This window comes from Hakea prostrata, chromosome 8 (assembly GCF_041222555.1).
Source record: "Hakea prostrata isolate BN-2017 chromosome 8, UWA_Hpros_2, whole genome shotgun sequence".
NCBI classification, from domain to species: domain Eukaryota; kingdom Viridiplantae; phylum Streptophyta; class Magnoliopsida; order Proteales; family Proteaceae; genus Hakea; species Hakea prostrata.
In genome coordinates this window covers 44,378,501-44,391,265 of record NC_142607.1, presented here as the reverse complement: position 1 = coordinate 44,391,265, position 12,765 = coordinate 44,378,501, and the positions used below count along the sequence as shown (strand labels likewise).

General features: G+C 35.2%; 1 protein-coding gene across 2 annotated transcripts; it reads left to right on the top strand.

Moving 5' to 3' along the window:
• Positions 1–2,616: 2,616 nt before the first annotated feature.
• Positions 2,617–9,687, top strand: LOC149008090 (uncharacterized). Of its 2 annotated transcripts, none has more exons than XM_089165694.1 (6): positions 2,617–2,957; positions 4,371–4,469; positions 5,583–5,779; positions 6,793–6,990; positions 8,755–8,814; positions 9,216–9,687. In XM_089165694.1, the coding sequence occupies exons 2-6, from the start codon at positions 4,376–4,378 to the stop codon at positions 9,351–9,353; spliced, it is 687 nt and encodes a 228-aa protein (XP_089021820.1). In that variant the 5' UTR covers positions 2,617–2,957; positions 4,371–4,375; the 3' UTR covers positions 9,354–9,687. The 2 variants fall into 2 exon arrangements, with proteins under 2 accessions (XP_089021820.1, XP_089021821.1); XM_089165695.1 differs by lacking the exon at positions 2,617–2,957 and adding an exon at positions 2,984–3,182.
• Positions 9,688–12,765: the final 3,078 nt, after the last annotated feature.

Sequence of the window (12,765 nt, the reverse complement as noted above, 5' to 3'; positions counted from 1 at the left end):
TATATTATCTAAATTATTATTTTTGGCTAAGAAAATGAACTTTTTAAAATTGACAACACCAAATTAGATAGTAAATTAATGAAAATATAATAGAAATAAGAACTTAAAAACAAAAACTAAGAAAGTAACACCAAATTGAAAAATAAATATAAAAAAGTGAAAAAAATAAGGAGCTACCTAATTAGAGTTAATCTTTTTTCTAATTACTAAAGTAATAATTTCATTTAATATAAAGTATAAATAGGTAGAATAAAATTGTAGGATTATTTTGAGATTTTTAAATAAATAAAAATTACCACATCATCACTCACAATAATTACAAGTGAAGTTTGATGTTGGATTAATAATTTCAAAAACATATAGGAGATAAAATAGTAATTAAACTACAATACAAGGAGACAATAGTAATTATTCCTATTTTTAATGTTTAAATATAATTATAATTTAAAGGAAAAGGAAATCTCCTACATGTATGTTGGCCTTGTTTAATTTTTGTCAATTGGTGTGTCCTAAGATAAACAAAGAAAATGAACTTTTCTACCCATCTTTAGTTGTGTATGTTTAAAATAAGGGTAATTTTCATCTGGATATCCAGAGATTTGGTCCAAGTCACTTTTAGCCCAGTTTAAGTTTTATTTGCATATGGCTTTCATGTGGTTTTAAGAAACGATTAAATAAGGACATACTTAACAAAAATAGTTAGTTTAATAAATTTTGTGACAAAGATACCCTTGAGTCCTTGGATTTCTTTTTATTATTATTAGTTATAATTTATTACTTGAAACAAAGATTTGAGCTCTCTTAACCTGGTGATAGTAGCATCTTGGGGAAAGAACTGGTACTGTAGTTAAGGTTTGAGTTCTCTTAACCTGCTAATGGAATTCTTTGATCCATGCAACTTGGGGTGACGAGGCAGGATGCTAGTGATTGAGGTTCATAAGTGCACATACCTTGGGCTGCGTTTGTTTGCTGGAATAAAAGTGGTGTGGGAAATTTCTTGAAAAAAGTGTAGAATTTTACTTTTTCCACCTCTTTTTTCACACCCCTCCTTTGCAAACAAGCCTTGGTGTCCATTCAGATATTTGAAGGAATTTCGGGGGTGTTACATGGGTTTGCTTGGGGGATTTTCAACGAAGTTTATGAGGTGATGGCTTAGCTTTGATGGTTTACTCAATTACTGTCCAATCTGTTGGCGATTCTAGTGTTGTTGGTTCATCAATCGCAATTGCAAGTGATGGTGGTGGTGGTGGAACTGGAGGTGGAGGAGGAGAAGATGAGAAGCTAAGAGATGAAGAGGGTGATCGGAAGGGTATTTTTATATTATCTATTTTAATAAATTAAAACTAAAATAATAAAAAGAAGTTCAAAGGACACAAAGGAATTTTTGTCACAAAAATTTTTAAATTAATTATTTTTGTTAAGTGTTTCCTTATTTAATCATTTCTTAAAGCCAGAGGAGAGCCACATGCAAAAGAAAATTTAAACTAGACCAAACATTAGGGGTCCAGAAGAAAATTACCCTCACAATAATTATATTAAATTATTAAAATACATTGTCAAAAGATAATGATGTAGATTTTTAAACTTATCATTTTGAAATATATGTTTATGTGATCCTCTCGTGCACGTATAAGTTGACATATAATTTGATTTATTTCCCTAACATTTGGTAGACAATGGATTTTTTAAAGATGATGATAAAAGTATGAGAGAAGCACAATTTTTTATTTGACAGCTTCAAAATTCATTTTTTAATAAGATTCATAAATAATCTACTTTCTAAATTCAAACGAATTATACATTCTCTATTAGGTTTGTGTTTTTTTTTTTTTTAATTGGTGGGCTAACAAGACAAAACCATCTTTGTCCTTAATCTTAAAGATTCGGTCATATACTATAATTAGCGAATTGGGAAGCCAGATGCTAGCTTCTAACTTCACTATGCAATATTCATGCATTAAAAAAAGAATATCTAGATTTTTCTTTATTATTTTTTTATAAATCACCTCTCATCCAAAAATTTCACCCCATTCATGTATTATCATTTATTTAAGTATGCATCAATTTTTTCTCATGTAAAAATAATCATAATCATTAGTTACTAATGGTTTCTTACATAGTTATTGTCACTGGAAGAGCGGATATGGCTCAGTTACGTTAAATCTAATTCTCAAATAATGTCAATTTTAGGTCAAAATAATGTATTTGATTTAGCATAATCCACGATAAAAGTCAAGATTAGTTTTTATCAAGATTAGTCCTCCCGGAAAATAATGCGCGAATTTGCCTTCTTAGCTTAGTCATGGTCCTCAGGGACGATCGATTTATCTTTTCAAGGGTAGGGTTGTGCATTTAGACATTTTTCTGAAAAAAGAGGATGGCTAAAATTTTTTAACATGTTAAGGGCATTTTGATCATATTCAAAAATATTTAGAGTTTCAACTTTCAATCAACAATTGAAATTTAGTTATAGTACTAAACGGACAAACGGTATCTGAGAAAGTGGGGCTAAGTGTAAGGTTTACATTATTGGGGGTATTTCTATAATATCGATGCAAAACTGGGGTGTTCGACGTAAAGACTGCTAAGCATTTATTGGCAAAAGAAGATTCACTGAGGGTCAGAAAAGTTTGCCCCAGTCTTCTGCAACTACCATTCTTCGTAGGCGACGAATGAGAAGGACGGAAGTTGACATTAACTTCCTTGTTTTTCACGGAAGTAAATAATGGAATTAGAAAAAACTCCAGTGACTCCAACATGATCGGTGCCTTTTGGTGAGTTTCTGCAATTACTGCTCCTGGTCTTTGAGTTTGTCTTCTCACAGTCACAGATCGCAACCATAAAAAATTGGGAGGTGGTCTTTAATCCAAACCCACACGGAAGATAGAGAGCTTTTTATCTACCTAACAGTCTCGCTTTCTCCCTCCAGGCCAACCAACAGATCCCCTTCTTCCCAGGTAATCTCAATTTCTTTCTTCTTCTGAAATCGATAAAGATTTCGTTTTGAGTTTTTTTTGTTAGTGTACTGAAAATCTGAAGTATAAACCACGCAATCTTGGATTTTTCCTTCTAAACTTTTTTTTTTTGAGAACCCATTATGTTGGTCAGATATTGAATCAGTTCTCTCTTAATCTCCTACCCTCTTGGCCGGAAAGGGGAAAAAAGAACAACCTAGCTTCTGGGTATGTGTTTTTGGTGTTATTTATCTGCTTTCTTGTTGTGTTTGTGTATTCATATGGTGTTTCAGTACAGTAGAATGACTTGTTGTCTTGTCAGTATCATATTTGAACTATTGCCCGGCTGCTTTTGGTTGGGATTTGTTTTTTCGTGGTATGAATCTCGAAGTGGAATAGCCCCATTTTCCCCCTTCTTGCTTCTGTTAAGGATAAAGACTAGAGTTTGTTGTAAATTCAAATTCAAACAAATCATACGAGACCTGGACTTGTGTGATTTAGTCTTTGTACCATGATAGGATTGTGAAAGACTTTATTCCCCCATTCCCCCCCCCCCTTCTTGCTTCTGTTAAGGATAAAGACTAGAGTTTGTTGTAAATTCAAATTCAAACAAATCATACGAGACCTGGACTTGTGTTATTTAGTCTTTGTACCATGATAGGATTGTGAGAGATAAGTATTATAAATATAAAACTCTTCTTCTTGGATCAATCAACGGAGGAGTTTCCATTCAAATTCAAACAAATCATACGAGACCTGGACTTGTGTTATTTAGTCTTTGTACCATGATAGGATTGTGAGAGATAAGTATTATAAATATAAAACTCTTCTTCTTGGATCAATCAACGGAGGAGTTTCCAAAACAGAGTTCTATTCTCATAGCTGCTGTCTTCGAAGGTTTAGCTCTGGAACTCCTATATAAGATTTATTGTTCTTTTTCATGAGCTATAGTTACCAAATCCTAATACCCTGTTTGCCAGTTGCTAGTTTTAGGTGTTTGATATTCTTCCTGAATTTGGGGATGAGAACGTCTTCTGAAAACCTGTTGACTTTAAATGTTGTCCTGGATTTTATGATATGAACTAATTCTTGGCAGATAGCCTATACATTTGTATTGAGATCAATTATGAATCTTATTGGTGCCCATATGATCATAGTTATCAAGGCATCCGAACTCTTGCTTCTTTGACCCTCTCCACTGCCATGGTCACTTTGCCTGCCACCTTGACAACTATGCCCATAATTTTATCTTTATACTTTCTCAGTGATTAGAGTCTTATGTCTGTTGGTCAGTTTTAGAATGGTCTTGTTGCCAGAACTGACAATATGTAAATTTATGAAAAGGATCCATGATGCTTAAATGGCTTAACCAAAATGAGATTGTTCTAGTTGGATTTTAATTAATTTTCACTGCAGGCATAATGGGTGTGAGATTCGGGCTTTTGTTTGTTCTTGTACTGGCCATCAGCTCCACTTGGGTAGATGCTAGGGCCATAATGATCTCTGATCTTTCAGGTATGCCTTCAAACTCACTAGTGTGTTTTTCATCTTTTGTTCAAGAAGGTTTCAACTTCCAAGTTCATGAATCATCTTTAGTCTTCTTGTTTGTTTATTCTTCTTGCATTGAATCAAGAGAAAATAATGAGGGACAAAATAGAGAGAATAAGGTTAAAAAAGATAGGGAAAAGAAGGGGAAATCTGAGAAGAACTAGACTTGAAGAAGGGAAGGAGGGAGAAGAACACTCATAAGAAGAAAAGTAAGAAGAGGAGAGACAGAGGGGCTGCAAACACACAAAGCTAAAGCTTCAATTCATTTTTTTATATTCCATCCTCAATAAGCTGATTACAAGTGCTTAAATAGTAAAAGAGACATTTTCAATACGAAAACAACTATAATAGGACTCTTGGTAATTTAAAACTAGCAAAAACACTGATCATGGTTGGAGTCGTAGGAATTTAAAAACTTAACTAAAAAACTGATCCTAGATATTCTTCCTGAATAAAAAATCTAATTAGATAATTATCCAAATAAATAAATAACAAAATCCTAAGCTATCTCCAAAACTCCCATGAAAACAGTTCCTACTTTATCTCCTTGCAAGCTGGACTTAGGGGCCACCAAATACGAAGAATTATCTCCTAAGTTACTGTTTCACGTTACTGTAGCATAAACAGTAACTTCTGGTTGTGCTGCATCAGAAAAATTCCACAAAATCTTTACTACGTAATAACAAACTATATTTATCTGCCCCAAATGTCTTTTAAGGGATTGTATGCTCTATTCCTTTTTTCCCCCTTGCTGTTATGGTTGTTGTACTTGCCCAATAAACAGCTATATCATCCAACCTCATGCCTTCAACTTTGTCTTCACTTGCATATTTTGTGCCTCCAGTTGTAGATGAGATTTAACAATGCTGCATATTGTTTAACGTGCTGGCAATGATCCTCCATAAGCTGGCAAAAACTTGGATAAGAGATTTTTGAACATGTTAAGTTTGAGGAGTTTGAGATCTTGTAATAATTCTCTTGTTCTAATCAGATTTGCATGTTCACTCTTCCTGGAGAGACTTACTCATCTGGCCAAAAAAAAAAAAAAAAGAGTTAATGACTATTTGCTTCATGTTGTAGGTCAGCAGATGAGTTATGAGGTACCTGAAAGCAAGATTCAAGCTTCCTCAACAACTGTAAAAGATGAAAGAGTGTGTGCTATGTGTGAGAAGTTCACTGCTCAGGCAGTAGAGTATCTTAGTGAAAACAAGACCCAGCAACAGGTCATTGAGGATCTTCATCTTGCCTGCCATAAGTTGCCCACCTTCAGGCAGCAGGTTGCCATCAATCCCATTTCATTGTGGCGTTGTTGTGAAATAAACTATTTTATATGTGCTGCTGATTTTATTTTTTTATTTCTTAGCTGTAAATTGAAGCTGTTGAAGTATATGCAAGTCTGGACTATTTTACTGTTCACGTGAACAGTAACATGAACAGTAAAATAGTCCAGACTTGCATATACTTCAACAGAAGCTTCTTCTGCATATCCTGACAAATTGTTGCTTTGGATTCTTGAATGTTTGCCTGTCTGATTCAAATGGCCAATGCAAGTGGTAGGCATGATAACACAGGGGGAGTTCATTGCTTAAATAGACAATGTTATTGGTATGAATATAGGATACAGAGATCTTGAACCAAAACTTTAGATTGTCTGAGTGATTCAGAAATGACCTTCACTTTCCCCTCTCCTTGTCCTGATTGTCATAGATACAAGTGGGATTCAATAGCGTAGGAATTTTTTTCTAATGATTAGAAACATATGAGCATGCATATTGATTCGTTATGATGAATATGTTACACAATATTAAGTTAACCTTGCCTCAATATGCCTTACATGGAATGGGTAAGTCAAGGCAAATTTCATGTTATGGGAAAAAGTATGCTGCTTGTCATGTGGCTTTTGTGCCTAGACACAAATTCAAGTATAAGTACCACTTTGCCACCCATGAAATAGAAATTGCATCTAAGATGATGGCCCCACATGCACTCTCACTGGCCTTCATGCTGGTTCAGGCACTACATGACCAGACAGTGATCTCTCTTGCCCATAAAAAGGATAATCTGCCTCAATGTATTCTTAGTAGGAGCTATAGCAGGCATCTATTTTTGCTGCTAGTGTTTTTGAAAATCCTGTTAACAGGGAAGGGCCCCAGAGAAACTTGAATGTAGGACTTTTGATGTCTGGGGATGCTATGTGGAAATTTTGAAACCTAATCTTGCTGTTCACATTTAGTGACTTCATGGAACTATTTTACATTCTGTCTGTTATGTTAATCTGTTTTTTGGGCAGTGCATCACATTAGTGGACTATTATGCCCCACTTTTCTTCATGGAGCTTGACACAATAAATCCAGAGGACTTCTGTGTGAAAGTGGATCTTTGTGACCAAGAGTTAATTGCTTCTCCAGAACAGAAACAAGATAGTTGCACACTGTGTCATCATGCTGTTGAAGAAATCATGGACAAGTTGAAAGATCCAGACACACAGGTATTTGCTTGCATAAACTTGTTCTTTAAATATTTTTCTTTCTTACTTCTGAATGTAGTGATGCTGGAATTGGTTTTCCTTATTTCTCCACTGTACCCTTTTCTTCCAGTTTCCTTTTGGATTGATCCAGAAGAAAAAGAATTTAATAAGGCATGCTTGAACTTCCACCAATATTTGACCTCCTTTTGTGTCTGCTTGTGTGTGATTTCATTTGATTCTAAGTCGTCATTTGTATACCGATATTGTACAAAACTCATAGTATGTTACAGTCTTTGCCATTCCATCATGTTCAAATATTTGAAGCTATTTGCCTTAGTTTGCAAAAGGACACTAGTTTCGCCTCTCAAACACCCATCAAACTACATAATCGGATGAGACTTTCAGAGTAAAACTCTTCTCGTTGGCTGTAGATAGCTTTCCTTTCTGTGTATACTGTAATTGCTTTAAAAAAGACATCTTACAGTGGAGGAGAAACGGAAAAAATTCCTGTTGGGAAGTAATAATTAAGGCTAATAATTGTTTTCAACATCGATGATATTCCGCTAGTTCAGAGTATGGAGTGTGGCTTAGGGGGATTTGAGATAGTTAGGTGTCAAGGTCATGTTGTAGGAACATCGAAGGGGATTATCATAAGCTTTTCTCCTTTTTTCCCCTTTTTTGATAAGAAAGGGATAATTATAAGTTAATTTGGTTCTAGAAAGGAATCTGATATATTGTTGGAGATAGTAGGAAGCACTTTTTCCATCTCTGAATAAACAGCTTTGGATCTGTTGCATGATTGTGACAAAATAGTATTTGCAGAGCTCTTGCCAGATCTCATGAAGCCAAGGGGTTGAAGGGTTCTGGTGTCAATTTTCTCGAGGAATCTGAGCTGTTGAGAGTCGGTTCAGCTTTCTTTGATGCTGCAGGTTTTGGAAAATACACATAAGAAGGGCCTGAAAGATGTGAGGCTTATGGATCTCTCAGTGAAGTGGCATGTTTTCTGTGAGAGCTCATTCAACATGTCATATTGGTGATTCTGTACCTCCATTAGATTAGCTGGTAGTGAGTAAAACTTTGTTTCTTAAAATCACCTTTCTATGATACTCAATATCGATACTTTAAACCTAGCCAAGTACTCTTAGGGTTACTAATGGGGGACAGAATAGAGAAGAAAGAAGGATAAAGAAGACAGGGAACAAGGGGAAACCTCAGAACAATCAGATGAAGCAGGGGAAGCTGGAGAAGACCACTCATAAGAAGAAGAAGAAGAGGATAGTGACTGCTGAACCAGTAGACAGTGTAAATCTGTTTTCTGAATATTAATCATATCTGTTTTTCTCTGTTGGAATAGTTAATTATCTAATCTGCATAGATTTTGTTTAACAATGTATTTTCTTTATAGGCCTTGGGTTTAGCCTACATTCAAAATAAAATAACAATTTGCATTTGGTTTGATGGTCAAGACTTAGGTATGTTGTATTAGACTATAGAGGGCTTTGTGGTCAATTCCTTACAACAAATATTAAAGTTTAGAGGATGGTTCCTTGGGGAAAATGGTAATGTGGCATGGAGGCTTTAAGTTTGTGGTTGGCCTAAATTCAAGTTACTGTTTTGTAATAAAAGAGGCTTCATCGAGTGAAGGCTCTTTATGAAATAAGTTCTGGATTTCATTTTACATGTCAGTAAAATGAAAATTACTTCTAATAAAAATTTTAATGGATGCAACTTATATGGTGGCTGTTTCTAATTGACACTTCCACTTATCTTTGGTAATTATTGCAGTTGGATGTAATCGAGATTCTTCTAAAGGGATGTGATGCAGTGGAGAGCTATGTGAAGGAGGTGAAGACTCTTGTATCTAATCTGTTTTACAGGTCATTGATTTGGTGTGATTGAGTTGTTTAAACTAATACATAGGACTCATATGCTTTCTTGTTTCCTTTAAGATTTGGGTCCTTATTCAACTACAAGTGCGCCAATTTCTCATTTTTAAAGACAGTATGAATTTCCATTGTGTAATCCATTCTGAAAACCTTCCCATGAACATTCACCTTTGTGAGCCATTTTTTTTGATGTATTCCAGTCCCAATAAGTTACCTCAACTAGGTTGTCTGTCCATCCATTGATTCAGAGGAATTTTTTCTACAACTTTCCACAAATATGCAATGAACCAATTTTCCAGAAAAGCCAATTTATTTCTCTTGCTTATATCTGTTTGTCTGCTATTTCAATTTTTCTGGCAGTGCAAGAAGCTAGTTTTTGAATATGGGCCTTTGTTGATGGACAATGCGGAGCAATTCCTTGAAATGACAGACATCTGTACTATGCTCCATGCATGTACAACTTCAAATAATGGGGTTGGAGAAGCATCTTCTGTTTGACCATGCTGTCTGAATCTTAAAGCTGGAAGCAAAAGATTGGTCTGAAAGCAGAGGGAATATTTATTATTAAGCAAAGGAAGCCATGCATTTGCTGATTTCAGAGTGTTTGCTTTCCTCTCTTGTAAATGTTCAACAATCAATCTAGAACATGTCTTTAGGGTATTGTGAAGTTTATTTTCCCCCATTTTAGGTTTTCTATATAGGGTAGTGGGAAGGTGCTGTTTATGTGAATAAGATTGTAGTTTGAATGATCATGAAATCTTTGTAATATCTGATTATCTGAAGATTGATTTTTCCTTGGATGGTGGTGTATAGAGATGTTCATTGCGTTCTACTTCTGATAACCATTCTCTAAACTTGCATGCTGTAGGAGACTTTCCTTGGATGGTGGTATGTAGAGATGTTCATTGAAGTCTCTAAACTTGCATGCTGTGGGAGACCTTGCTGCTTCTATATTCTCTTGATGGCAAGGAACATGGATAAGCTGTGCTTCCATTATTGACTGGTTGGGGCATATGAGCCCTCAAGTTATTTTAACAACTGCCTACTTAAATAATGAAAGAGACCTTTCTAATTGTGTAGCAGTAAAGATGGGAGGGTTGGTTCTTCTATTGAGGTCGGGGACATGTAATCTCTGGTTAGCTGCAACCACAGACTTCAACTACATAATGTCAAAACAGACCCGTAAACATTTTTCCTCTGTATGGCTTGGACTCTTGGAGAGTTTGTGTAGTATTCCCTGTTCCTGTTTCTGTTCCATGGTATCTGAAATTTCTGCATTTTTTGAAATCAGTGGCATCTTCTCCTCCTGACCAGAATCCAGTACCTGAAACAAATCAGCAGCTCTGACATTCTCAACCCATGATTTTGAATTCTCATCTTTCAACTGATCAACTATAGTTTCTAGATCTTTAAAGGATTTCTTCCCCAACCCATCTACACTACTCAAAGCTTTGTGCATACCTCCTCTCAAAGCTTCCTTTTCTCCATATGCATCTTTCAATCTTTGCTTCTGGTCAACAACTTGGCCATTGACAGCTTCAAGTTCTTGTCTAGAACTTCCATCCAACTTTTGAAGCTCAATTCTACATTTTCTGTCTTCACAAGATTTCCCCTCAGAAGAATTATCCGAATAAAAAACAGATCTGGAAGTAGTTGATACATCACCAGCTTTTTCTTCTTGGCCGTCAAGTACCTCCTTTAACAGTGTAAGAAGAACATCATTACATTGATAGAGTAATTGGTACTCTGTGAGTTGATCATTGTGGAGTTGGTTATGTGTGAGTAAATCCTTGAGGATTTCAACTTGTTGTACCACTTGGATCATGTCATTGATAGTTATCTCCCCTTTGTTCTTGATCTCTGCAATATATAGAATGCTTCACAATCCAATACTAGAGTATCACTCAAGTTAGAGAAAGTGAGATAAACAACTTGAGTTCTAAAGAACAGATAATATGTTGCAATCTCAAACTTATAAATATTATGCAATTTTGTAGGCAAAGAATCAAAATGAGAATAGGATACTGTGTAACTTGGACAACGTATTAACTTAAAATAGCAGCTATCCAAGAGAACAAACTGAAGAATTTCAATCAGTTGACTGTACCACATCCTAAAGAAATTTGTAAGATTGATTATAGATCCATAATAAGAGGAAACCTCAATTATTGATTATAGATCCACCTCACTTTGCAAAAGGTGGTGCTGCTGCTGCTGCAGCTTCTCAGAAACCACCTACTGGTAAATTACTGTAGTATCTGCTAACTGGGTTTGGCTGGTTTGGGGCTTAAAAGAACAAAAAAAATATAAAGAAACCCTTGAAGGATGTAGGCCTCTGTTCTGATAATGCTTTCACAACCTCTAGTCAGACAAGAAACCCAGTAAATGTCATCATCTTTCTGGCACACCCCTTCAACACTTGGATCCAAGGTATCTCATACATTTGGAAAACCAGCAACAAGAACTACCATACCAGAAATAGATAGCCACAACCTTCATTTTTTGCATGGTTATGAGTTAGCATCTAGATATAGAATGCTGTAACATCATCTTCTTGCGGAATGTCTAATCTATCTTTCTTCTCTATGTTTTTAATAATATTGTTCCTTAAGACATGAAATTACACAATAGATACTTCTCTAAGTTAAATAATTGGATGCTCTTTATACATGATACTTCTCAAATTTTTGGATGATCTTTATACATGCTGTTAGGGTTAATAAGTACAATAGAAGAAATGTCAAATATAAAGAAATATCAATTTACAATCAAGAGAAACAAGAAAGAAACAAAATGGAAGTAAGGAAAGACATCAAGTGGAACAGCTGGAGATGAGGATGAAAAATCATCCTACCCCTAATGATAATGGTCATTACATTTACTTAGCAAAGAAGAAAAGGAAATGTTTAGTGCTGCCGAAAGGACAGTAATGACTTTTAGTGCGACTGGGCAGCAAGCATAGGGGCTTCAACTGGACTTCTAAGGGCAGGGCAGCAAGTCTAGGAGCCTTAGTTAGGGGTGGGATCTGCATCAAGGTTTATGCAGATATATTTGTCTCCTGGGGTGTAGAAACATGTGATTAAACCCAAAATTCTTGACCGAGTGATGTAATCCCCTGTCAGTTGTAGGATCATTCAAATTGAAATCAGTTCATGTTTTCTATGCAGTTCTTGTCACTTGAATGGCTCTCATGAAGGGGTGGTTGGGATTAAGGTAGCTTGAATGCACAAGTTGTTCCTCTGAACTTCAACCATGTCTTTTCGTTCTATAAAGTTAGTCTTAGTTTAGTGTTAATGTTCATCTTTATGTGAATAGATTAGGTAGATGTTGGTGTCTGGTACTGAATTTTTGGTTCTGATTTCAGATAGTATTAGCAAGTTAAATTATGGTTTTTTTAGCCTGGGTTAAGATATTGATGTGTTTTAGTTGTTAATGATCGTTTGTTTATGTCTTATGGAGATGAGTTGCTTTCTAAATCTTAAGTGTTGCATGAAAGATGTGGTTTTATCATTTATGATATGTGAAAATTGAAGTGCAACTTAACTGGGTTTGTTGTTGGAAGTCATGGCTATTCTCTACTGTTGGAAGAATAATATTTCTTTTATGACTAGAAATAGGTTTTATGCTTAACCTTTTGTTTGTCATAGAAGAAAAATATTTATTTTATGGCTATTTTCATAATAGGGACTCTTTTGGATTGATCCAACATGTGGTTTTGGTAGGTGAGAATCCTTAGCTCAAATGGAAGAGCACCTAGAAAGTTTATAGGGTATGATGGTTCGATTCCATCAGGATTCATGTTGTTAATTTTGTTTTTGACAAATAATGAAAACCATTTTTTCGTAAATAGATGGAGCCTTTGGTGATCTTTCTTTTGGTTTTGATGTTCTTATATGGTATTTGTATTTAG

Coding starts and splice junctions, on each gene's coding strand:
- LOC149008090 (XM_089165694.1), top strand. CDS start 4,376: ATGGGTGTGAGATTCGGGCTTTTGTTTGTTCTTGTACTGGCCATCAGC. Junction 4,470..5,582: donor AATGATCTCTGATCTTTCAG/GTATGCCTTCAA, acceptor TTCATGTTGTAG/GTCAGCAGATGAGTTATGAG. Junction 6,991..8,754: donor TGAAAGATCCAGACACACAG/GTATTTGCTTGC, acceptor TAATTATTGCAG/TTGGATGTAATCGAGATTCT.